The sequence below is a fragment of the Scylla paramamosain genome, chromosome 1, assembly GCF_035594125.1.
Source record: "Scylla paramamosain isolate STU-SP2022 chromosome 1, ASM3559412v1, whole genome shotgun sequence".
Lineage (NCBI taxonomy): Eukaryota > Metazoa > Arthropoda > Malacostraca > Decapoda > Portunidae > Scylla > Scylla paramamosain.
This window is the reverse complement of record NC_087151.1, coordinates 36,710,193-36,736,501: the sequence shown is the minus strand read 5'-3', so window position 1 is coordinate 36,736,501 and position 26,309 is coordinate 36,710,193. Positions and strand designations below refer to the sequence as shown.

The following is a 26,309-nucleotide window of genomic DNA, read 5'->3' as shown; positions in this document are numbered from 1 at the left end:
ATCTATTGGGGGTGAGTGGTTTGACACTAGTGAGAATTAGACACGGTATCATTCACTGCATCTTAAATGCATACATGTGTATTTACTGTAGGCAACTCAGGATATGGAATTTGTCTCCTAATGCATAACTAGCACTACCAACTACTATATATATATATATATATATATATATATATATATATATATATATATATATATATATATATATATATATATATATATAATTTAGTGCGAGGCCTAATTAATTGCTAGCATTGACTAAAATGTATTACTAGCATCAAACTACGTAAAACAATTGGAATACGAAACTTTACTAAATATCGCTAATGGAGTAAATTTCGCTATCGAACTAAAGATTCATTACATGCGGTATTAGTGTAACATGTGCTTATACTTCTAATGCTATGATGTTACGTATGTAGAGAGACCATACAGACATTATGTATGTGTGTGTTGAGTTGAAAACTGCCGTGTGCTCCAGCGCTTTTAATGTAGGTTTCGAGTTTCCTGGACGCCAGACCACTCGAACAGATACCATAGCACTTTTTTTTTTTTTATTATTTATTTTCGTGGTACTCTCCAGCGACCTTTGTCTTAGGGCCCACGATAGGTCAGAAATGGATCAAGCCTCCAGTCGGTGATCGAAGCGTCCAAGGTAGGAAAACCAAACCTTGAACCTTTCCAAACCTTGGAAAACCTTGAATCTGAGAAAGCTTAAACATATCCCGCTTTAAATATATCCTGCTTCAAAGGCCTGTACGTAAAAAAAAAAGTATATATAAACGAGAAGCGCTGGATCATAACACTGGGTCATAACATGTGCTAGCAGAAGGAACGCAGACCTGAGAGGTATAGAAATGAAACATGATAGTTGACCAGTTTTTTTTATTTTTTTATTACAGCCGAAATGAGCCAGTTGTTAATTTTTCGATACAATGAGCTCTGCGGATCTCCGAGGATAATGTTGCTACTGGGATTGTGATCAAACAGTTTTTACTATAACAATAGGAGCTAACAATAGGAGCTAAGTAAATAATAGTAAAAAAACATCAAGTTAAACAAGGTTAAATTAGAGTAGCGCATACACACACGCGAAGATAATGCAGGTATGTATATGTACCTATTACGTTAAAGTAGTAGAGTATGTACTTGTTAAAATAGTAGAGTATGTACTTAGGTTAAAAGAGTAGAGTATGTACTTATGTTAAAGTAGTGGAGTGAAGAAGAGGTAGAATGGACTCGTTGATGTAGGCATTAATAGATGTGTGAAGATAATAGATACGTGAAGGTGAGGTTGGAGAAGTATGAAGATGACATTGTATTTTTTCAGTGCTCAGGAGCTGCTTCGTGTAGCCAGCAAACACGATTTCAGCCTCAATATTTTACGATACGGGTGTCTAAATACGGGTGTCTAAGGTAAGGGTGTCTAAAGCACACACTCTGATTTGCTTAATGCTTTGTATTGTTGTCAGTCTTGCATTAGTAACAAACTGGATACCCCATTTTTTTTTTTTCTAGCTATTTTCTTTTACTTTTTATGTTGATTTATTATTTTTTTCCACCTTATATTTGGTACACATGTATGCTTTACTAACAAAAATGCCTTGTTTTTATTACATTACAGAACTGCTTTGGCATTGGCGTGAAATCCCCGGCAGTCGGTGATGGTCCTTCTGCTGCGTCTTGCATGGATCCGCCGGCACAGTCAGTATTCTAGTTCCTGGTGTTCGAACGTTATGTATCAGACTCGTTGGTTGGCAGTGTTGCCGGTTTATGAGCGTCAGTGTTGTAAGAGTCTCACGGACTCCCAAATGTATATGGATTTATTGTATTTATTTTATTTTTTTTTTAATAAATTTTCTTTTCCGAAAAAGTTAATGTATGTTCTCCGGAGACTCTTTGAGGTATTTTAGACTCCTATAAACCTACTACTATAAAGGAAAAAATGAAGGTAAATAGCGAGAAAAAATGAAAAAAATACAATACAATTCACATGTCGGAAGGCCCGTACAATTCACATGTCGGAAGGCCCGTATAATTTTATAATGTTCACATGTCGGAAGGCTCGTATGTCCTACATAAAACGGACCCTTATGTCCTACATGAAGCGGATGCATGCAGTCTATCTCCGATTGGCTGACCCGAGGGAGGGGGGAGACCCCCATATTTGAAATAGTGGGGAGGTCTGCGGCGACGAGCTATATAAAATAGCATCCTTGTTTCTCTCCCCTCGCGTCCATCTGGCCGTCTCAGATGGCGTCTCCTTGTCGCCCCTAGTCATCTGCAGTGAGCGCGTATTTTCAGGAACTTGAACTTAGTTCAAGTACCACAGTCATCAGTCGCTCCTCACTCTTAACCAGCACCGAAGACGCAGCACCTGCATTAAAAAAGAAAGATCCTTATTTGGGCTAGTCAAAGCTTAAAAAATTCCTAAGCTCACTTTTTTAGTGGTTTAGTCAAAGCTTAAAAAATTCCTAAGCTCAATTTTTTTTAGTCCTAAGCTCAATTTTTTGTTTTATTTATTTATTTGTTTATTTATTTATTTATTTTTTTTTTTTTTTGAGATTGGTGTAATTTTCCAACGAGCCTATTTGGTGTATGGTGTAATTTTCCAACGAGCCTATTTGGTGTAATTTTCCAACGAGCCTATTAAGGTCCTTGAGTAATATACTCATCTTAATAGAATACAGTAACCAAATGATTCACTAAGAGCAGCGCAAAACCCCTAGAAGAGATAAGAAAACAACAGTGCACTGGTTGTTGTATAGAAAACAGCGTGTCCTTCCACGGGTTGTTATATACTCCCCACAAGTCACGTTTTCTTCCATATGAAGAAAACAGCGTGTCCTTCCACGGGTTGTTATATACTCCCCACAAGTCGCGTTTTATTCCATATGAAAGTCGTCTCCACGGCTCCAGTCTTTTTTTTTTCTGCTTTTTTTTTTTCTGCCATTGTAGGAACTTTTTGGCCTCTACACTCACACTATGGTCTCCCAGCTGAAACCGTGTCCACACTATCGGGCAGTGCACGACGGGTAAACATTGTAAAGGCCCGTCCAGACGATCGAGCAATGCCCGCGTGCACAAGTGAGCAGTTTACCGCTTGTGCCCGCTAAAACACGGGCAAATGTTGGTTGTTTAGCGAAATCACCAGACACTGCCCGTGGCCGGCAGTATGACGTCGCTGCCAGACACATGGAGGCAAGGGGCAGAGGCTGTCATTGTAGTGTTTGACAGTCATGTCTGTCTCTGTTCCCGCTATAGTTGTTGTCACGGCGTTCCAAGCCAGTATCTGGTTGTGTTTTCGTACCAAAGACGGCTTCCGCAAGGATCCCAGCTTTTAAGTTCTTATTAACTTAGTGAATTTGTTATAACAAAGTAATACTAGTAGAGTGGCGGAAATACGTCTTGGAAGGCTGGTGACTAGCGACTGCTGGTGCCGACAAGGGTCAAGCAGAAAGCTTGGTTCCCAACTCGCCGAGTCAGAAACAAAAGTTATACGCCTTTCGCACACATCTTGCCTTTATTTAATTTGATAAGTAACAGTTTGTACTAAATTAACCTTAATTAACCTTTGACGTAACTTTATATATATACAAATCACAATACAGACCAACAATACATTGACACTATGCGTGATGCGAGTGGAAATTTTCACAATCGTGGTGTACTGGCCACAACTGCATAAGGCACGCAACAAATTATAGCCGCCAGACAAGCCCCCACCCCCCCAGACAAAAACGTTGAAATGTCAACCTTTGGTTGGTTAACAACTCACCTCGCCTACTCTACAAAACCCAAACTTTGCTCGTGGCACCTCCCCTGAGGTCCGTTTTGTAATGTCCCGCTACTGCCATGCGAGGTTTGCCACCAGCAAACTGATTCTTGCTAATTTCTTTCCTGGAATTCTTTCCCTTCGGATCACCTTAATAAATCAAATAAGTTATAATAAATGAATATTTAAACGAATATATTTTTTTCTGAGTTTACCGACCCACTTCAATTATCAATATACTCGGAGGGCTAGATATTAACTGAAATTATGCGGGAAACTATAAAAAAAAAAGAAAAAAAATAATAAAAAAAACCCACAAAATACATGTCTGTACACACACACACACACACACACAGACAGACTTTCACGCTACTTATAACGAGACTGAAAAACATCCCAGGGAAAATACTAAGCGTGGGCAGCAGCGATGTTTTGTGGAGTGTGTCGAGAAGCCGAGATTGGAACACACACACACACACACGCACATATCCAGCTCTCACCGTTGCCGCACACACACTGGTTCTAAATTCTCATTCCGTCCGCTCCAAAGCATCACACCTCATTCTCTCGCTTCAGTGTTTCAAAACCGTAAGATATGACTAACAAACAAATCACCAAAGAAGAAGTCTAACTTTTCTAAAACATGTTCACCTGTATACATTGCTCACATTATTCATTCATAAAGAAAATAAAAGTTGTCTCAGATGCAATGGCAAAAAACAGCTCCGTGTGAAGCTAAGGATTTGGCTCTTGGGCTGGCAGAGGATGACGGCACGACTGTTGGGTGATTGTGAGAATGCAGGTGAATGCAACGGATTATCCCAAACTAATACATTACTTGATTTTTTTTTTTTTTCATTCACTGGAGACAAGACATAAGATAGAAAAAGCAGATATTCATACAAACTAATATATACAATAGTATATATAATTTAAAATAATCATTCCGGCATATTACTATTATCATTATTTCATTATTTATTTTTATTTTTTTCTATTTTACTTTATTTTAATTTTATCTTTTTGTATATTTATTCATTTGTTTATTTATTATTTTTTGTCTGCTATGACAAACATGTTGAAGTACGTGAGAGTAAAACAAATTGACAAATTCTTCTTTAAATATTTTAGTAATTGTTTTTTTTTGTTCTTTACCACAAAACAATATGACACATTAAACAATATTAAAAGCTTTGCAAAGCCAGCTTATGAGAAAAAAATATTTGATTTACTGAAACTCTTTCTTCTTCTTCTTCTGATCTCTCCTACTTTGTGCTTTTTTGATCGTCTTTGATCTTCAGTCTTCCCAGATCACACCACACACCACTGCTATTTTTATATATTCTTTTTTTTTATCCCATAGTTTTTCTTACATTTCATAGTTTTTCTTACATTTCATACTTTGTCATTTCCGTCCTATTGAAAATATATTGATATCTTACTTATGTCCTTCCAGTTATTTTCACTTATTCTCTTGAAATTCCTCTTCCAAACTTATTTTCTATCCCCGTACTCCATTAAGGTTTCTCATAGATTTTCATAATCTAGTTCAGATTCGTTCTCGCCACAGATTAATATCATTAGTAAATAATGTTTAATGCTGAGTAAATAAGTCTCATCTAATTACTTTTCCCAACAAGACAAGAGACACGAGGAACAAATGGCAATAAGCAACCCACCCAAGTGAAGAAATAGTATCAGCAGTGAATAAGGTCTACTGCTGAATAACAAAGTCACAGGCAGTTAAATTTTCCAGCAAGACAAGAGACACACACGAGCCACAAATGGCAATAAACCACTCAGTGTGGAAAGAGGCAAGGGGTGGGAAGGGTAAGCCTTATTGTACCAAGTGAAGAAACAGTATCAGTGATGGTTAAGGTCTACTGATGAATAACTAAGTCCCAGATAATTACATATCCCAGCAAGTCAACGGACACGAGGCACAAATGGCAATAAGCAACCCATTGTGAAAAGAAGAGAGGGGGGTAAAGGTAAGTCTTATAAGCAGGGGGCGGTGCAGCGGCCCAAGTGTCGGGATGTCCACGCAGCTCCCACCAGTCCCCTTCATACACTCGCTACCTCAGGATGAAGCCTCTACAAGTCCTCATCTGCCTTATTGTTTCAGGTATGCCACAATTGGGTGGAGTGAGACGTGATGCTTGCACTCCACACAAACGTGTTTTTGTTGAAATCATGTTGGTTTGCAATGTGGAAAAAGATTCAGGAAGGGGGACAAAATACGCCAAAACAGGCTTTGTAATTCACGATGGCCTTAAGGACGTACTGAACTCGAGATTCTAAACCATATTCTCGTGGTTACGTTGTGTTGTGTTGCGTTGCAACACAACACAATGATGTGATTTTTTTGCTGGAAATTCTCATCCACCACACGCCATCCATCCTCTTGCTCCAGGTGCACAGTGACTATCTCTCATCGGTAAACACTTTTACACCGTTGTGGCCGCGAGCTTCTTCCAACTAAGCAACACTCAAGAACGTTATCCACTGAGCTAACGAACTGTTGTGTACGTGTGTGTGTGTGTGTGTGAGCGTACATGTGTGCGAGCGTGTGTGTGTGTGTGTGTGTGTGAGTCTAAAGTCTACATGTGTGCGAGCGTGTGTGTGTGTGTGTGTGTGTAGACGCGCTAGCAAACATACTCTGTAACACAACACAGTATCGTGGTATAATCTAATTGGAATTCTGTTTGGTAAGGTTTTCATGTTAGCGCGGGGCAATCATGATACGTAGGTGACATTACACCTCTGTTTCAAGGTTCACGCGGCGTCGTGACATGAGGCAACAATCATTACAAGTTGATAATGACATTAATTTGTATAAACTTTATAATCGCAATAGTTCCACACAATCATATTCAGAGAGAATGATGATGAAATGATGGAATTCTCTCGCCATCTATTTATTCTTGAGTAGCGAGAAAAAAAAACAACAGCAGCACGTGCCTCCACATTGCCTAGGAATCGGACAATGTTGTTACAGTGTATCACCACCTGTCACCTCTGGCACTCCGCTGATCCACAGGAACACATCAAGAGTACAGGATTACATAGTATTACATAGAAAAAAAAAACAGATGCCACAGTCTTCTTAATAAAATCTGGGTGGTGTTGCTGCATTTCCAACCCGGGAGATATGAAAAACAAAGTTAAACACACACATATATTTACTTACAACCACAACAAGAAAGCCCACACAGTCTCTTGGATCCAAGCTAGATAGTGCGTCCTAGGAGGAATCCACCTGTAAGTCCCTACAGCTTACAGATAGTAATGATTTCCAAGGTCTGCCAAGTGGCTTTGTGTGTCTTCTGTGGTGTGCACTCAGCTTTCAAAACAATAGAGAATAGTAAAGCGCTGTCTGTCTGATTGTCCATGTAATTCTGAGGTGTATTTCAGACACAGGTTTAGACTACGTTCAAAATATCTAACAGTGAAGTATCAAATCTGGCATCTTTACAACTGCGGAACAAAACATTTCTAAGAGTGCCACGTGTAACAAACAGACAGACAGGCAGACAAATTGACAGACGGACAAAAACAAAGACTGACAAACAAAAATAATAAAGGTTGGAATCTCGAGTCCAGTACGTCCTCAAAATTGTTATCCATTTTTCTTTTTTTTTCTTTTTCTGTATCAGGTGTGCATGCGAACTCCATTACCACCATCACCACCACCACCACCACCACTACCACCACCACCACCACTACCACCACCACCATCACCACTCCCACAAGCACCACCATCAACGCTACCACCACCACACCCCTTCCTTCCATCTCAGTCAACGTCAGTCTCAGTCTCAAACCACAGCAGTAAGTTATCCAAACACTACATCTCATGGCCACAGGTAAGTGTTTTCAAACGTATCTGTGTCTTTCTCGACTATTGCTACTACTGCTGAAAGGGATCATAAGGTGTTGTTTAGTAGCCAGAGTAAAAGTGCTTGGGGTATAATATTATCGTCGGATTTGTAGATATCTGCTGTTATTCTACTGGATTTGACGATTATAATGACCTATTTGTTTTCTTATTTCGTCCTTCTGCATTTTTTTTTTATTGTTTTGTTTTATTTGTCTTTTTTCTTGTTCCGTCTTCACGTAATGTATTACTTCAGTTAGAGTCGTCACATAAGTTATTAGGGTTTCCAGGCTGATGCTGCGGTCGGAGAATCACATGGGGTGTGGTGTGAGCAAAAACAAATCGCCTGACATTGCCGGAAGAATTGTGGGAGGCATCACAGTGCACAAAAGTAAGCTGTCCGTCCACCTGCCTCACCTTCAATAAGATAACTCAGTTTAACATGAGTCTACAAAGCGCACTCTGCTAATATGTCTATAGAAGTTATAGCACCAAAAACAGAAAACATCCTCATCATTCCCGTCATGGCCATTCATTACTAGCATTATTTCCACAGATGAAATCCCGTGGCAAATCAGTCTGCAGCTTGGAAAGAGACACGTCTGCGGCGCCGTCGTCATTGACCGGCTTTGGGTGACGAGTGCTGCCCACTGCTTGAACTCAATTGACATAAAGGAGCTGCACGTGGTGGCCGGCGAGCACCACCTGGAGACACAAGGTGAGGAGGTAACTGTGTTGACTGAAATAAATGGTTAGGCAAGATGGATGTACGCCTCATGCAGGACACTGAACTAAAGGTATGGCGAAGGTAGTGAACGGGCAGAGCAGTAATATTTGGGGTGGATGCCGAGCACAAGTGAAGCATAGAGTTTTCTTTTTTCTTTTTGTCATGTTAAGACCAGTACTGTCCTAGAGGAGCATAAAGAACGAAAAAAATTTAAAAAATAAATAGACCCATTGAGGTGCCAGTCCCTAATGAAAAGTTAATTAAAAAAGGATCATTCAGAATTAGAGGATAAGTGTTTTGCGTCGGGAAGGTTGCTGTGGTCCAAAGAAGGTTAATGTGAGAAAGACAAGGTGGCGAAGACAAGAGAATGGAGAGGTTCATCTATGTTTAGGCGCAACACAGCGTGATAAGGACAAAAACAACGAGGGTAGGAAGGTCAGCCTCTTGTAATGTGAGAACGATCAGACTTGAGAGGATTAGTTTACAGGAAAATTTATGAGATTCAGGACATGATAGTGGTTAAGGGCAGGATGCGGGGGCAGAACTAATGATGAGTGGCGTCATGAAGTCAAGAGGACAGTGTAAAGAGATTCCTGGTAAAATTTATCTCAGCCTAGTGGAAAATTTTTATTTGGTATTTACATTTCCTTTCCTTTCGATTATTTTTTTTCAAGATCAGCGTAACTAATAAAATAAAAAAAACTGTCAGCGTTCATATCTTCTGCTTGAATGTCTAGCGATTCATTCTAGTCTACCCTATTCAGCTTTCTTTTTCGTTTGCAAAATTTGTTTCCTTATAATTAGATAACAATATAATTAATCTTTTGCTTTTATTTCGAACTTTAAATTTACTCACTGCTTGCTAAAGATTCGCCGAACTAACAAGTATAATCATATTTGTTAAAAAATGCAAGATACGAAATATCATTGCCTCGAATAGCATTTCCTCTGCAAAATTCCAAAAATTCTCCTCTACATAAATTCCGGTTTAGTAGAACATACCAGTTTCCTGAGCAGTTATTAGAGATTCGGCAAATTGCTGTACCCTCTTGTCAACATTTTCATCATAATACTGCCACGTTTTGCCTTCTCTGAGCTTCTCAAGTGGAGGCCGCCTTCGCCATACAAGTTCCCGTCCTGAGTGAAACTACCATAAACGTCTAGAAACATCCCTCCCTTCCTTTTATACATGCCGTGCACTCGTGTTCATTCCCAGCAGTCTGAATTATGACAATTTACAGGAGTTACCGTAGGCCTGACAGTTTCTTGCACCTTCCCTTATTTTTTTTAAGTTCTAATGTTCTTATTGTTATTGATGCCCCCAGCAGACCTGGAACAGCGTCGTGAAGTGAAGGAAGCCATTGCACATCCCAATTTTGATCCAACAACAAATGAGAACGATATCGCTCTCCTGCTGCTGGCCAAGCCTCTGAAGCTGGATGGATTGACCGTCAACCCTGTGTGTCTGCCGCCCTTCAAGGCTAATGTCACAGGTCAGGATACAATCTAGATATTTTCATTCTCCAGATTTCCACATATATTTAGTAAATCTAGTTACTTTCACGGCTAGAGAGTAGAGGGAGAGCCAAAGCTTCCTGAAGCTTTCTTATTTTCTTATGTTTTTATTTCCTTACTTCCAGCCAGTATCGTCTCCTAGTACCCAAGCTGCACTTAAGCTGACTGTTTTTTTCCCACGTGTAGGTTTGACGGCATCTCGCAGCTCCCTTAGTTTTTTTTATGTTCTTATGTTCAGATTTCCAGCCATTAGCGTCTTCCAAAACTCTTCTGCACCTAAGCCACTCGCTCTTCTCCAGGTTTCTGCGAGGTGTCAGGCTGGGGTTTCACGAAGGAGGGCGGCGCGAGGTCAAACATCCTGAAGAAGGTTGCGGTGCCCATCATTAGTGACGCGGACTGTCGAATTCATTATGACAAGACGCCAAGGAAGGTCACCGACAGTATGATCTGCGCAGGATTCACCGAAGGGAAGAAGGATGCATGCCAGGTTGGTAGTGTGGCGCCTTGGTTGCTTACCCACAGCCTATGTCAGTTTAGGCATTCACGATTGTTTCACGTCATAAGTTTGGATAATTCTTTTGACTGTACTCTTTGGGAACTGGCTTTATTATTCATTTTATTTATTTATTTACTCTTTTTATTTTTAGCCAAAACACTTCTTACATTATATATATATATATATATATATATATATATATATATATATATATATATATATATATATATATATATATATATATATATATATATATATATATATATATATATATATATATATATATATATATATATCACACGCAGAGGTCCATATTCAAAATTTCATGAACGTTTCCGCATCTTCTCACGACTGCATTCTACAGCCTCTAGTGAAAGTTAATCTGGGTTTTCAAGAGTGCATATATATATATATATATATATATATATATATATATATATATATATATATATATATATATATATATATATATATATATATATATATATATATATATATATATATATATATATATATATATATATATATATATATATATATATATATATATATATCACACGCAGAGGTCCATATTCAAAATTTCATGAACGTTTCCGCATCTTCTCACGACTGCATTCTACAGCCTCTAGTGAAAGTTAATCTGGGTTTTCAAGAGTGCATTCATGGTTCTAGTGATATAATTGAAGAAGCGTTCTGCATCATCAGTGAGAGAAAGCAGCATGCAAATTCTATTAATCATCTTTATGACTTTTGAAAGTACTGTTTGTAAAAGTCCAAAGTGTTTAATGATGCTGGTCACAGACTCTTCCTTACTCCACAGCCCACACCCTATCTTGCATCTAACGCTATCTTTACATTGTCCATTCATCCTAATTCGTGATCTTACACCTTGCACTTTTTTTTTTTTTCCATCAAATCCATTTCTTATCCATGCTTCTTCTTCAGTTGCTCTTCTTTCATTTTTTCCATGTATCTCATCGTAATATTCTCTCGCTCAGTCAGTTATCCCTCCTCCAACACTGCTTTCCCTTTGCATTTCCTAATTTTTCACTCAATTTCCACTCGTTACTTTTCTCATATTCCTCAAGCACATCCCCCTCTCCTGGTCGCATCTTCAATATTCCTTTCCCATATAACGCTTTGTTGCCACAACTTCCTCGTATAAGTTTCTTGCATTCATTGGAAGCTGTCTAAATCTGAAAATTCTAGCAATTCCTAACTGAAACCCTTCTTTCTTTACCCATTCTAATCGTTGCTTCTATGCATAGAACCGTGGGACCCTAATTACGTAGAACAGTGTAGCTCACTAGAAAACTGCTCCCTCAGTTTTCAAAAATATTTAGAGATTGGAAACTTGAATGTAGAATACTTAATAATTCATCGATCAAACAAAATAAGAAAACGTAACAGCGACAAAGATTCCAGCCAAAGGAAGCCAGAGATTTTATTCAATTGGTTTGCTAACATCTGAAACTTTCTGCCTTCCAGTCTTGCCCATAATATTACATGCTTTCTCTTCCCGTGTTTCATGAGTGTTTTCATAACTGTTAAAGTTTGTACAGCTTTCATGAAAGCCTTTCATAGTGACATAGTGTAGCTTGGACATTTTCCCCCTACTCGACAAATGACATCGACGTGGTCACCTCGCCTTGGAATCCTACTTCATCTTTCATGATTTTAATCAAGCGTTGCTCTGTTTGTACACAATCGTCTCAACTTGTTGGACGGGAGGAAAAAAAGTCTGGAAGATCTCCACAGAAACATCATAGTGATACAACTAAATAATAACAATTCATTGTTTAATGACGTCACTGTCTCCTTTGTCACTTTTCTTTATTCCCAGGCTGATTCAGGTGGTCCGCTGACTTGCTTGGGCCAAGACGACCGGCACTTCCTGGTGGGATTGGTGTCGTGGGGCATAGGATGTGGACAGCCCCACTTCCCCGGCGTATACACAGAGGTGAGTGCCGCGCCCCCGTCTCTTCCAGGCATTGTAATGTAAAGGTCTGTAGTGTAAAGGTGCTGCCATCTACTGTCACACCTGTGTACCTTACTTGCAGGTATTGTATGAACCTATCACGTATTACGCTCCAAACCTGTCTATGTTTGGTGTTAAGGGAAAAACTGGCACACTATAGAGGCGATTTTTCCGCTGTACTTCAGAGAGCTCAAATTTCACATTGTATACGGTATCTAGATAGGGCCTTGTGTATATAAAAATTTTATTATTTGCCCAATTAATTATAATTATCAGATGGCTAGAATGGAAATGCCCTCCACGTGCATTCAACTGGAAAATTAATTTTGAAAAGGTTAACATTTCTTAATCTGATGGTTAATGGCATTATTTATTTTATTTATCTATTTATTATTATTATTATTATTATTATTATTATTATTATTATTATTATTACTATTATTACTATTATTTTATTTTATTTTTATTTTTTGGCGTGTGCAGCACAGAGTTCCACATAGTTCCGGCCAAATGCGAGGGATTCTTTCTTTTTCATTGCCCTTTACCTCTGATTTCTTGTCTCTAAGGCTAGTAATGAAAAAAAATTTTGTTATCACTATTGAAGTCAAACCTTTGGGAAAAGTAAATGCAATTTTTCAACATCAAAGCAGAATACAAACTGAACGACACGTGGTGGGACCTTCAAAGACTTAATCCTATTTTACACTAAACACTGAAGACGTAAAGCTCTGTGTGTGTGTGTGTGTGTGTGTGTGTGTGTGTGTGTGTGTGTGTGTGTGTGTGTGTGCGTGCGTGCGTGCGTGCGTGCGTGCGTGCGTGCGTGCGTGCGTGCGTTTGCGTGTGTGTGTGTGTGTGTGTGTGTGTGTGTGTGTGTGTGTACATCCACCGCTAACACATCGGCTTGTTGTGGGTTATTTCAGGTGAGTCACTTCGTTAAGTGGATCGACAGAGTCATGAGCACCCATTCCTCCACAACGTAGTTTCTCACTCCGAGGAGAACCTCACTCCACGCCGCCCACCCACTGGCACCAGGAAAACAGGAAGAAAACCCTGAAGATAGACTCAGAGCTGCGATACGAGAATCTTCGTTCTTTGTATTCCCGCGGATGTATGGCGCCTTACATCAGGATGTGACAGAAGCGGACCAGCCTTGCCTTTTCGATGCGTGATTTCACAATTTTGTAATCATGGAAGTACAAGCGTGTAGAGAATATGGGATGCTTTATAATTTATGCCTACATCTAGAGTCACTCCATGACCACAAAGGAGAGTATATCCGAGACTTTCCAGTTCATGCCGTGGTGAGGAGAGGCGAGATCGGGGAGTGTGCAGCAATGCCTAGTGAACCGCCAAGTGCCAATGTCTCTCTCTCATTTGTCACTTGTGACGTCATGTTGCGATTTCTTGAATTCTCCATCTTCCACTGCTGCTTTTGATTTTCATGACATTTACTCAATGCTGGCTATGTTTTTTTTTTTTTTTTTTTTTTTTTTTTTTTGTAAATTCCAAAAGTTAATAATCTTCCTTGAAACAACGCCCGGAGATTTTAACTTACTGTTTAAGTATGGAGAAAATAATATTTTTAGAAAACCTTTTTTTCTTTTTTTCCATGAAGTTGTAATTTTTGCTCGTCTCTCAGATAAGTGCAGCGACATCACATCATTATTACAGTGTTACCAGAGTTTCCTTCACAAGGAAACACCAGCGATAGTGACAGAGTTGTCAAGTATCTTTTTTTGTTATCCTGTTAATAAAAAATTCCTGCAAGAAAGTACATTATGTTCTCTTCTGTTTCTGAAGGCAGGAGAAAGCCTTATTTTGTTTTCAACCCTGTTCTCCCACTCTGTTTACCAGCAGTGCATTATTAGTGCATTGTTATTAGTCGCCAGGGGTGGGTTGTGTGAGGTGTGAAGGGAGGAGTGGGTGAGGATAGCCGCAGTCAGGCGTGGGCACTCGCCACCTCACTACGTCCGTCTCCCGCCTACATCTGTTTTGTCATTGAGGGAAGAAATGAAGACTCGCAGGGAGAAACAACTTTGAATATTCTTCCTACAGCCACTTTGCTTGACCTGATCATCACCAACAGAGCTAACACGGTGCAACACTCTGGGGTGGTTCCACAGCCAGTCGCCGATCATTATCTTATAAACATAAATGTAAACATCAATAAACTAAAACGTGCATCAGTTGTAAAGACTTTTCGTGATATGAAACATTACAACAGTGACATCTTTTTTACTCATATACTTCTCGAAACTCGTCATCTAAATAATATATTAAACACTGACAGTGTAAACAAGCAAGTAAACATATTAACTTCAGTCACGATCGGAAGTATAGAAGCTTGTACCCCCATGATTACTAAAGAAATTACTAACAAAAGCACAAAAATCACAAAATTTCGCTGCCCAAGCTGCTAACGAGAAAGCCAGAAAATCTGACCATGTCACACCTATTTTACATGAATTACAGTGGCTCACTATTCAAGACAAAATAACATACGATCCATCAGTAGCAATCTTTAAACATCCCATCAACCTTTATTCTGACTACTTGCTGGCTTTTACCGACCATAAATCAAGTCACCTGTAGCACTACACACCAGCAAAATAAGCTGTATGTGCCAAAGGTAAATACTGATACTGGAGGCAGATCCCTTTCTGTGAGAGGTCCAAGTACATGGAACGATCTCCCACCACATGTCACACAGTCCAGTACCCTATCAGCATCTAAGCTGAGACTAAAAAATGTGCTTCTCAGTGAATAATAAAGTTCACACTACTTTTAATTCTACATTCAGAGATTCCTTTGCATTAATCAAAGTTATTGTTTTATGAATTTTCTATTGAATTGAGATTTTTAACTACTCTTACTGATCCTAGAGTCTAAGTCAACTTTGTCTTAATTGTACCGCAATCTTCATGTTTCTACGACTTTATTATTATTTTGACATTTTCATACATCTTATTTAAGGATTATATTTTTATGTGCTTTGGTGTTTCTTTTAAAATATTAATGGTTGTCTTGATTCTTTTGTGATAATACCAAATTTTTCATAGTATTAAGAATAACCACTATGTGGAAAATAAATTTATTATTATTATTATTATTATTATTATTATTATTATTATTATTATTATTATTATTATTATTACTACTACTATTATTATTATCATTACTACTCTCTCTCTCTCTCTCTCTCTCTCTCTCTCTCTCTCTCTCTCTCTCTCTCTCTCTCTCTCTCTCTCTCTCTCTCTCTCTCTCTCCATCAAGTCACAACATATATATATATATATACCAGCGCACAAATAGCAATCAGCAACTCGAATGAAGCGCACAGCACGAAATATTAAAAGTGCATGTCGGGGGAGCGAAAAAATCAAATGGCAATGAAACAACCGTGACTACAGCGGCGCGTCATCAGCTCTGTGGCCGCTGTAAGATGAGGTTCGCGAGGGCTTTTGTCTTCATACTCCTCACAGGTAAGCCAAGAGTAATGATAGGTTTAATGTCAAGTAGATTTTTCGCTGCACTGTTTACAAGTTTACTTCTCCGTTCAGGAATACCATGGGGAGAGGGATTGCGGGTTCTCTCCAGTTCAGTATTCCAGCTGGATGTTATTTCTGCTAGCCGAAGAGTCAGCGCTTATGTTCTTATGTTATGTATACCATGATGAATAGGATACAGGTTTTGTCCAGTTAATTTTTCCCGCTGGATGCCATTTCCGTAACAAACACAAAAAGTCAACACATACTTCGTTTCACCAGATAAACAGCCCGCGCTTGGTGTATCTAACAGGGAGGAAGCGACAACTAGGGATGGACAGAACAAAAGTACAGCGTTACTTAATGAACTTCGGTGGAGCGGGGTGTTGGATCTCCCTGTATTTTCTGTTATCATTGTAATCATTTAAGTCTTTTTGTCTTACGAAGTGTTTTATTGTTGTAATATTATGGTGACAGCAGTGCCCTTGTGTTACTTGCGTCCCAGCCTAATGAGTCATCTACACGAAATGACGAGCTTCATTCCACCAGTTTATTACATTCATCTGACATTCATCTGCCACAACTGAGAGCCAAAGTTGCCGTTTGCTGCTACTCCATCAACTCCGTTACCAACACACACACACACACACACACACACACACACACATACACACTCACACTCACGCACACTCTCTCTTTCTCTCTCTCTCTCTATCTATCTCTCTCTCTCTCTCTCTCTCTCTCTCTCTCTCTCTCTCTCTCTCTCTCTCTCTCCTTGGCTCTTTGCTCACTTTTCTCATCATCGGTTGCCTGCACGGATGGCGGTCGAGACACGAGCAAGCAAGGCGCGTCACGTCTTCCTGCAGTTTTACAGCTTTGTTTACAAAATACAGAGACTCTTCTTCCCTGTACTGACTTTTTTTTTTTCTTGCCAAGTTGCGTTGATTCTACCATTTAAGCGCATTCGTGAGGCTGTGAACCAAGGCCCTTGTTCTGTAACGCTTATTATTGCTATTGTTACTAAACTCTCATAAGGACTGTTTTCCAAGACCACAGAGATAATTTTGACAAATTCTAGTGAACGTTTTTCCAGTGATGATTTGTTAACTATGACTACAAACTATCATAAAAATCCTTGGAAACCTCAATAAAACAAGAAACCAGTTTGCCGCCTTACCCCTAAGGATAAATCATTGTATCATCCACACAATACTACATACTGACACTTTAAACACGTGCACAATCACACAATCTTTTTACAGCATTCCCATTTCTGTAACGAAGGTAAATGGTGTGTTTTCTCGACATGAACGACATTCTAGCCTCTTACTAACTTTTTTCAGGCATGCAGAAGTTACGCGGACGACCTCAGGAAATTACAGTGAAGGAATCCATCACAACGGATGCATCTGTCAATTTTACCAACTCTACACTCGTCCCTTACTCATCCTATCAGTAAGTACGCCTCAGCTTACGACCAATCATGCACACATTTATGGTTATCTCCACCTCTGAACTTACTCATCCTTACAACATTCCCTTACAACAATTTTCTCCGTCACCTGTCCATCAAAGAGCTGTGTTGCTTATAGGAAGGTAAACACGAGAACACTTATGGCAGCGTTTCTAAATAGTCACAAACCACAACTGAAGCCATCCTTGTAAGTACTGGCCACGGATGTAAAGTCCCCGAAAGTCATCGATAAACAATTAAAAAAGCTAAGATCATATTAATACGGTGAATCCTCCCCCAGGATGACATGGATGAAAACCCAAATGGAGTGCGGCAAACGTGGCGAGTCTCCGCTTACCCTCAACAAGATCGTGGGGGGCACGAAGGCAGGCAAAGGTGAGCAGCACCTGCCCCCAACATCTCCCTTCAACAGCCTTGCCCTCACACCTACCATGATTATATTTGACATTAGCGCAATTTACCGAAAGACAGAGCAAAATAGCAGCCATGGTGTAGCAACATTTACATTGTCACTCTGCTTATCATATGACAGACGAGTTCCCGTGGCAGGCACGGCAGGAAACCAACTGGAACATCCACGTCTGCGGCTCCATCGTCATTGACTTCAGCTGGGTGATGACTGCCGCCCACTGTTTGTACTATTACGAGCCATCCCAGCTCCTCATAGTGGCCGGTGACTACGATCGACTAGAAGATGAAGGTGAGAATGTCACTGCTCATGAGGCTTACAGCGGTACCTATAGGTGGCAGCAGTGGTGTCAGGACAAAAGGATAAGCCAGTTTGAGAGTGATACTGTCCCAGAAACGGGCAGGTCAGCCTGTCAGTTAATCAGAAAATTAAGACATTGTTGATCAAATTCATTATAAACTTTCGTTTGAAAAAATACAATTAATAAAGGTAAGTTGGTAAAGCGAATTGTACCCCATGATTTTTACAGATGTCTTCCGAGAAAGACACAAATGATGCCAAGCAGATTTTTTTTTAAATTCGTTATTTCCACAAACGTGAATTCTAAGTGCAAGGTGAGGAGTCCCGAGACAGACTAGTGGCTCCTTTCACACTAAACTCTTTTTCGCCGTTGCCGTTCGCTGTAGCCGACTGAAGCTCTGAAGTTTCCTAAGCAGCTCTTCAAACAGCACGTCACGGCGCCGGATACAAGCAGGAAACCCCAGTAGATCGGTCCGGTGCCGTGCTGCGTATTGCCACAGCGAAAAATTGCATATAGTGTGAAAGCAGTCCGACATAGTCCAACACTGAGTAGTGATGCCCCAGCAGACAATGAGTCCCGAAACAAAATAGTAAGAGTCCTTTATATGCGTTATCCCCGGCAGGAACTGAGCAGAAGCGAGAAGTGGAGAGTATCACCGTACACCCAGACTATAACACCACAACAAATGAGAACGACATCGGCCTCGTGAAGTTAGTCGAGCCCCTGAAGTTCGGGGTAAGCGTCTCGCCTATATGCCTGCCGACCCATGAGTTCGATATTTTAGGTTAGAGCACGTCTTGCTGCCTTTCCCCATCCTCAGACATTTTCATGCTTTAAATACTGCCTTTGCCTTAACTGAATCAACAACTCTTACAGGTTGGAAGTATTTCCAGGACACACTCTTTCAGTATCGTTATCACATGTTGCCAAGTGTCCCCTCCTCCCCTCAACAGAAGGCAGGGAGTGCGTGGTGACAGGCTGGGGCTACACATCGCAGGGCGGGAAGCTATCCAATGTCCTCATGAAAGTCAACGTGCCCATCATCAGTGACGGAGAGTGTCAAGACAACTATAGCAAAAAGAACAAGAAGATTTCCAACCACATGATCTGTGCAGGTTACAGCGCCGGGGGAAAGGACTCCTGTCAGGTGAGGCCCCTTTAAAAATACGATATCTTCCTTGCAAAACCATTAAGAGTAACTATTGTAGATATCTGGAAGCCATTTCATGAGTCTCACATTCCCACAGACCATGAAAGGAGGACCAGTTCTCTTTACTTACTTCTACTATTTTCTTCCAATTGATCTCTCCCCAGGCTGACTCAGGAGGGCCGCTCGCGTGTCTGGGGCCCAACAACCAGTACTTCCTGGCTGGCGTGGTGTCCTGGGGCTGGGGCTGCGCCAACCCCAGCTTTCCCGGCGTGTACACGGAGGTCAGTGCTGTTGTGGAATGTTGCTGTCACTTTTGGGTCTTGAATTATCTTACATGGCCCAGTATTCAGATACGCTTTGCTCCCTCACCACGACTATCTTCACAGAGATGATTAGCCGGGTTGTCAACATTGTTTTCTCCCGTTAACAATGCAGAAAACCTGTTAGTCTGTGACTGTAAACCTAAAAACATCCTTAAAAACCTGTTTCACTTTAACACAGAAGTGTTTTAGATTACCGACTTTGGTGCGACGAGAGACCTCTGTTGTGAAGGTCCTAACTTTTGCCTAACATCACCATACTGAAAAAAAAACTATTATCGTGTGTGTGTGTGTGTGTGTGTGTGTGTGTGTGTGTGTGTGTGTTTTATGTAGGAAGGATACTGGCCAAGGGCAACAAAAATCTAATAAAAAAAGATGCCCACTGAAATGCCAGTCCCATAAAAGGGTCAAAGCAGTGGTCAAAAATTGGTGGATAAGTGTCTTGAAACCTCCCTCTATGTGTGTGTGTGTGTGTGTGTGTGTGTGTGTGTGTGTGTGTGTGTGTGTGTGCGCACACACACACACACACACACACACACACACGTTAATACATGTTACAGAGCACAAGACATACGAGGTCATACAGCGCTATGATAAGGCATGTTGCACGGTAACAGTGTTGTGCCAGTGTTAAGACGGCGCCATTCCTCGGGCCTATGCAACTGTGGTATACGGGGATCGAACTTGCAATCTTTTTGCTACGTGCGTAACACGTACCGCGGAACCACTGCGGAACCACCCTGCTCCATTTTCCAATACAGTCCATATTCCATATTTTGCAGGTGAGCCACTACCTTACCTGGATAGAGAGCGTCATGCGCGACCACCACACCAAAGACATAAACATTTCCTCCGTACACGACTAGGTGATTGACAAGGCGGCAACAGTGATAGATTAGAAGACTACAACGGAGACGCTGATACCACCAACATAACATCCATTCATCTACACAGTGAGGAAGGCGCTGCATCTGCCACCACAAGAAAGGACAATGCAAAGCAGGAAAGAGAACAGTTCTGGCGATATTTGACTCAGTGTCTTAGACTTATTGTTATGGAAGCTTGCAGAAAAAAAAAAGTATACAAAATGGTAAGACCTATCCTCAATAAGACCAGTGTTCGTCAGTAATACAAAGACAAGTGCACGTTATAGATTCATTCCTTTCATTTAGAGGGAAGGTCGTCAGCAAAAGTCCTGTGGTGCTGATGACTAACATACTGCCGATTTTTGCCACAGGTGTCACTCGCTAAACGCTTGCGCCTGAAGGAGTGTACATTTGATAATCCAGGTACCGCATTCAAACGATTCGTCGTCTTATTTCGATTGCATTTAAGAAGCTCTAGTGGAAGTTCATGGGATTTTAAAGGATACTTTTCTGAACCTGGTGGGAATTTAATAGGGATTCTACACACACACACACAAAAAAAAAAACATTGATCACCAGTGCGGCTTTTGAAAACAAGTAGTCCTCATGAAAATACAAACCGTCTCTCAGTACGCGGATTTCTTTAGTTGTCAGTTCAGACACAAGCTCCATTACACACACACACACGAGAGAGAGAGAGAGAGAGAGAGAGAGAGAGAGAGAGAGAGAGAGAGAGAGAGAGAGAGAGAGAGAGAGAGAGAGAGAGAGAGAGAGAGAGAGAGAGAGAGAGAGAGAGAGAGAGAGAGAGAGAGAGAGAGAGAGAGAGAGAGAAAAAAAATGTTGTCTTTTTGTATTAATTTTTAATTTATTTATTTTCAAGTTGGGCTAATTTCACCACATGTGCAAGAATGCCAAGCTAATCTCCTGCTTGAGACTGTAGTGAATATTAGCAGGACGGAAATTAAATGCGTTGATGTATCTCGAATGGCATCAGTTCTTTAATAGAAGATTATTAATAGAAAAGATATTGCACATTGAACTGTACACAACGATGAGCCAAACTGAATCATGGAAACAACTGAATCCTAGTTTGTGAACACACGATGGAAATAAACGTATAATGCAGAAATAATTCGATGTCTTTGATTATTTTCAAACAACCTCTCCATGTGGTGACTTTGGCATGCCTCACGGCCTTTGTTTGGTTTTGTTCTCAAAACATAACAAATCTTACGAAACTTCGTTAGCAAGGAAAGGTGTGTGTGTGTGTGTGTGTGTGTGTGTGTGTGTGTGTGTGTGTGTGTGTGTGTGTGTGTGTGTGTGTGTGTGTGTGTGTGTGTGTGCGCGCACGCGCGCGCGACAGCCTCCAAAACCAAGGTTCAAAGCAGGATTTGAGCGCGTGCACATACACACACCACACACACACACACACACACACACACACACACACACACACACACACACACACACACACACACACACACACACACACACACACACTATCATATTCTACATATTTTACTTGATGAAAATGCGCTCTTCTTCATTGACACTAAAATGTCCCACTCCTCTATACTGAATATCCTCGGTCTGTCCTTTATTTATAATTTAAACTGGAAACTTCACATCTCATCTCTAGCCAAAACAGCTTTTATAAAGTTAGGTGTTCTAAATCGTCTCCGCCAATTTTTCTCTCCCCCCGGCTGCTAACTCTGTACAGGAACAACAGGAAGAAGGGAATAGCACAAAATCTCATAGCCAAGACAACAAACATGAAGCGGGTCACCACTACCTTTTTGAAAAAAGGGGATTAACATAGGGTACCGTATCAAGGAGGCGGAGAGAAAAGGAAAGTGGAGCCTGAAAGGGAAATTAAATTACCAAGGAAATTAGGTCAACCTATGGAAACATATCAACGCCTACATACACTACGCCTTAAACCCCGTCTTAATTTCTGATTGGACGGAGGTAGTCTGTGATTGGTCTAGGATATTTTCTGAAGGGTCATATGTCAGATTGGTCAAAAGGCCAAAAAGTAGTGTATGATTGGTTAGGGTGCATGAATCACCACGCCTAAGGGGCGAATCATTGATAGAATCGTGTAGGTATATTATAACGTGTAACAGTGTAATAATTCAGTAGCAGAGAGCAGCAGACAGAGAGCCAGAGGTTCCAGAGGGGACGGAATAACTTAAAACTAAGTGGAGCTTGAAACCGTAATGTAGTGTATAAATCAATTACCTTATTAAAGGAGGAGTAGGATGTTTATTTGATGTTTTATGTTTGGTGCGATAGGTCTGTATGGCGTACGAAGGTTTACTTAATTATGGAATGTTTATGGTAATTGATGTGATGCTGTTTTTTTTTTTTTTTTTTTTTTTTTTACTGAACATGAATCACGTCGATTGAATGTTAGTCGTGTTTGTGCATTTGATATTGTCTGTGTGTTGCACGATGATTGCGTTGATCAATGAATGTGTTGAAGATATATAAAGTGACACCTAATAACTTCGAATAATTTGAAGATGAATGCGAATGAGAAATTTTGACTTGTAAGAAATGTAAATAATTATAATTAGCGGTTACTAATTAAGATATGAAAATGTTTGTGAGTAGCGTTTATATACCATTTCCCTGCAACATCTCGGTCCACGACAGTTCGTAGGTTGTGTGTGTGTGTGTGTGTGCGTGTGCGTGTGCGTGTGTGTGTGTGTGTGTATGAAGTTCAACACTGGCACTGTTCTCATATACAATGCCAAACTTTATTCTTTTTTCATCTGACAGTTTTCTTACGTTTCTCTGTGATGTTCATCGCTGCGTGCCGCCCCATTATGTTATCCAGCAAGACACAAATGGCAATAAGCAACCTCACCGAAGCAAGGGCATGGCTTATAAAGCTTCCTCGATACCACAGAAGCCACGAGGTACTGAAGTGGCTTAGCTTCGTGGCTGGTGTCGCGTCATCAGTTCCGTTGTGGCAGCGGTGCAGTGTAAGATGAAGTCCCTAAGAATTATGATCCTTGCCTTTATTGCAGGTAAGGCAAGAGGAAAATGTTTATGCTTAGTGCGTAGATGATTTTCAGGGCACACTTTTTTTTTTTTTTTATCAAACAGTGGCTGGCAGAATATGCAACACGGACTTACTTCTCGTATGAATTGAGTCACAAGTTGTGGATTTTTATAGAAAAAGTGTGTAGTGACCAAACATTCAAGGAGGACCACTCCAGAGGGAACATGGCGATCGGTATGGTTGCACCAGTTAGTGTTGTGTACTTTGAGTGTCCTTTTGCAGAGCAAAAGGACACTGCATCTTCAGAGCAGTATCGCCAAGCTTAGCACTGCTGTCAAAAACCCTCGATTAGTCTGTAGTCATCGGAAACTGGGACTAGCTATAGTGTCGTGAGCCTTGGTTTTAGACTTTTTTCCACTAAACAGATCACGAAATTCTTCAGAAGCTCCGAACAGCAGGGAACTTAAAATAACAGACTCTAGGCCACCGGAGCAATACCTTTCGTCGTGTTCGAGTTCCATGAGAGGCAGTCATTAGAGTCCCATTAGTTTCACAAGTGACCAGTAAAGCTCCTTTGGTTTCTTGGCCCGAAGTTGATTATCCTCCTTTGAGACAGTGATAATGAGAGACACTTGGCTCGAGTAATATCTTTCATTGACAGCACCAGCGATTGAGAGACATCATCATCAAATCAAAACAACGTAGCATGACCAAGGAGTAATAAGATTTTTTTTTCATTTATGTCAAAATGTCCTCCTTCATTTATTCAGTATCCATGGGATTCGACGAAAACATAACATTTTTCTGAGATAAAAAAGACTAATCGAAGTCCACATTGGCATCACATATCTGGGCCGGATAACAGTGCCCAGTGATGGCTTTATCAGGTAACTTATCCTAGTCTTTTAGATAACCAAAGTATTTATAATTAAGATGCGTCGTTCATATCCTTATAAGGAGCATACCCTATTACTTTTTTCCTCAACAGATATGCAAATGTCATACGCGTCCAACTCCACCCAAAACCAAAGTTGCTCCTGTACAGAGAACATGTAAGTAAGCCTGACTCCTTGGAATTATATCTCGAGACCTTTTTTTTCCCTTCACAAGATGCAGCCAGACTCAAAGGCGAAATATATATGTGGCTGTTAAGCTGGCACCGTCCCACCACAATTATCAGTACTTGGGTTAATTTTCTTTACCATCTAACACCTAGGCTGGCCCATGCAACACACTCACTCAAGATCTGGAGAGACTGATCACAGTTCACACCACACGTAAAGTAACATTCTTAAATCTCTCTCAAGGAAAGCAACTATGATCGCTTAATTTCTGAGTTGTGGAGTTTTTTTTTTTTTTTTTTTTTTTTGTCGTTCAACATGGCATATGTCCGTAGGTGGTTCCAACAAGTGAAGCAGCACCCGTTCCTCGAAGAGACGTGTTTCTCGTTCTAAAGTTGCAAGAAGTTAACACTCCTATGTGCAAAAAGCCTTGATCAGTCCATTCAGTATCTCAGTAAGATGACCATGGGCCTTGTATTATTCAGTCCCATGGTCGACGATGAGAAGCAATGAGGGTATGATCTCAGCTGAGGGACCTTAAGACTCCTAATCTACGAGAAAAAAGCCTGGCATACTTCTGCCATTTCACTTCACACCATCTGTTCACTCTCCTTGACCTTCAGATAGAATTCCTGCAAGAAAATTGCAAAATATCTGGAAAAACATCGCGAGGGTGCGGTTCTGCTAAAGATTCCATGAACGTGGTGAATGACATAGCCCAGCGAGGCATGCCAGAATTCACGCCAGCTGGGAGAACTAGGAACGAAATAACAGATGCAGTTCACTGTAAAATAATACCGTCGAGATGTACCGTAAATCCTTTGAGTCTTGCAACTGGTCTTCTGGAATACGAACGATACCACCAATATCGTGGCATATCCTAGATGAATGAATTCATGTGTACATGTTAATTTGGAATTTAGAACTGACGTCCGCGTGCTGAGCAATATTCACCACTGCTATATTCAAGAAGCACCCCATGCATGCCCAATGAATGAGCAGCGCACTGGGACAATAAAGATAATCCTCTTCCAGGCCAGTGTGCGGCGTACGTGGCGGCGGTGCAGCTGCTCTTCAGAAGATCGCGGGAGGCAGCATAGCGATAAAACGTGAGATGCCTTGTTATCCCGTCCCTTGATGAGTCTTCCCTATTCTCCTTAGCCCTGGATATAATCATAGAATTCTGTCCACAGTCAGAAATAAGTATGAATGAGACACTGATCTTAAGAAAGACATCAGCACATAATGTTGTTCCCACAATTTTTCAGACGAATTCCCGTGGCAGGCAGCACTGTTGGATAAAAAGAAAAAGTTGCTATGCGGCGCCGTGGTAATCAGGCAGGAGTGGGTGGCGTCTGCTAGTCACTGTCTGCAAGGTTACAAGCCACACGAGATCACGGTAGTAGCGGGCGAACACCACCTGCTGAAAGACGAGGGTGAGGATATCATGTGTTGGTAACCATGTGGTGAGGGTCACGCAGGTGATGATCAGCGCATGGATCCTTATCCTTGAACATCTCAACTTTATACATCGACTACTTTTAACAGGTTCTGCCAAAGTTGTTGGGGGTTTTTCAAGGGTTCTCAAATAGAGTAAGAGATGAATGGAATAAACTCAATAATCAGGTTGTAAGTGCTGAGTCATTAGGGAGCTTTAAAACAATATTTGACAAATTTATAGATGAGGATGATAGTGGAAACTTGTACGTACGTACGTTTCATACCGGGTCTGCCACGTGTAAGCTTGATGGCTTCTTGCAGCTTTCCTTGTTTTGTTATGTTCTTGTGTTCTTAAGGGTGTTTCTATGGTTTGGTAATATTTTAGTATGTTCTTCGCATAATGAATGGTAAAAGTCTTAAAATCC

At 40.6% G+C, this 26,309-nt stretch overlaps 3 protein-coding genes across 5 annotated transcripts in view; all 3 read left to right on the top strand.

The window, feature by feature from the left end:
* The first annotated feature begins 1,281 nt into the window (after positions 1-1,281).
* Positions 1,282-14,139, top strand: LOC135104961 (trypsin-like). 3 transcript variants are annotated; one of them, XM_064012795.1, is made up of 9 exons: positions 1,282-1,416; positions 1,625-1,704; positions 7,432-7,606; positions 7,934-8,043; positions 8,209-8,370; positions 9,708-9,872; positions 10,194-10,381; positions 12,234-12,350; positions 13,289-14,139. In XM_064012795.1, exons 2-9 carry the CDS (start codon positions 1,665-1,667, stop codon positions 13,346-13,348), a joined length of 1,017 nt encoding a protein of 338 aa, XP_063868865.1. In that variant the 5' UTR covers positions 1,282-1,416; positions 1,625-1,664; the 3' UTR covers positions 13,349-14,139. The 3 variants fall into 3 exon arrangements, with proteins under 3 accessions (XP_063868865.1, XP_063868882.1, XP_063868873.1); XM_064012812.1 differs by lacking the exon at positions 1,282-1,416 and having other exon boundaries at positions 1,622-1,704; positions 7,943-8,043; XM_064012803.1 differs by lacking the exons at positions 1,282-1,416; positions 1,625-1,704 and adding an exon at positions 5,712-5,900.
* Positions 13,556-19,778, top strand: LOC135105929 (trypsin-1-like). The gene is made up of 7 exons (XM_064014649.1): positions 13,556-13,721; positions 17,197-17,308; positions 17,608-17,702; positions 17,860-18,135; positions 18,660-18,747; positions 18,914-19,184; positions 19,352-19,778. The coding sequence occupies exons 1-7, from the start codon at positions 13,556-13,558 to the stop codon at positions 19,577-19,579; spliced, it is 1,236 nt and encodes a 411-aa protein (XP_063870719.1). The 3' UTR covers positions 19,580-19,778.
* Positions 19,779-22,543: 2,765 nt separating this feature from the next.
* Positions 22,544-26,309, top strand: part of LOC135104953 (trypsin-1-like) — a 9,787-nt gene continuing 6,021 nt past the window's right edge. Inside the window, exons 1-4 of the mRNA XM_064012785.1 lie at positions 22,544-23,408; positions 24,372-24,435; positions 25,480-25,553; positions 25,713-25,880. Of these exons, the coding sequence (XP_063868855.1) occupies positions 23,369-23,408; positions 24,372-24,435; positions 25,480-25,553; positions 25,713-25,880 (346 nt within the window). The 5' untranslated portion in view covers positions 22,544-23,368. The remainder of the gene's footprint in view (positions 23,409-24,371; positions 24,436-25,479; positions 25,554-25,712; positions 25,881-26,309) is intronic.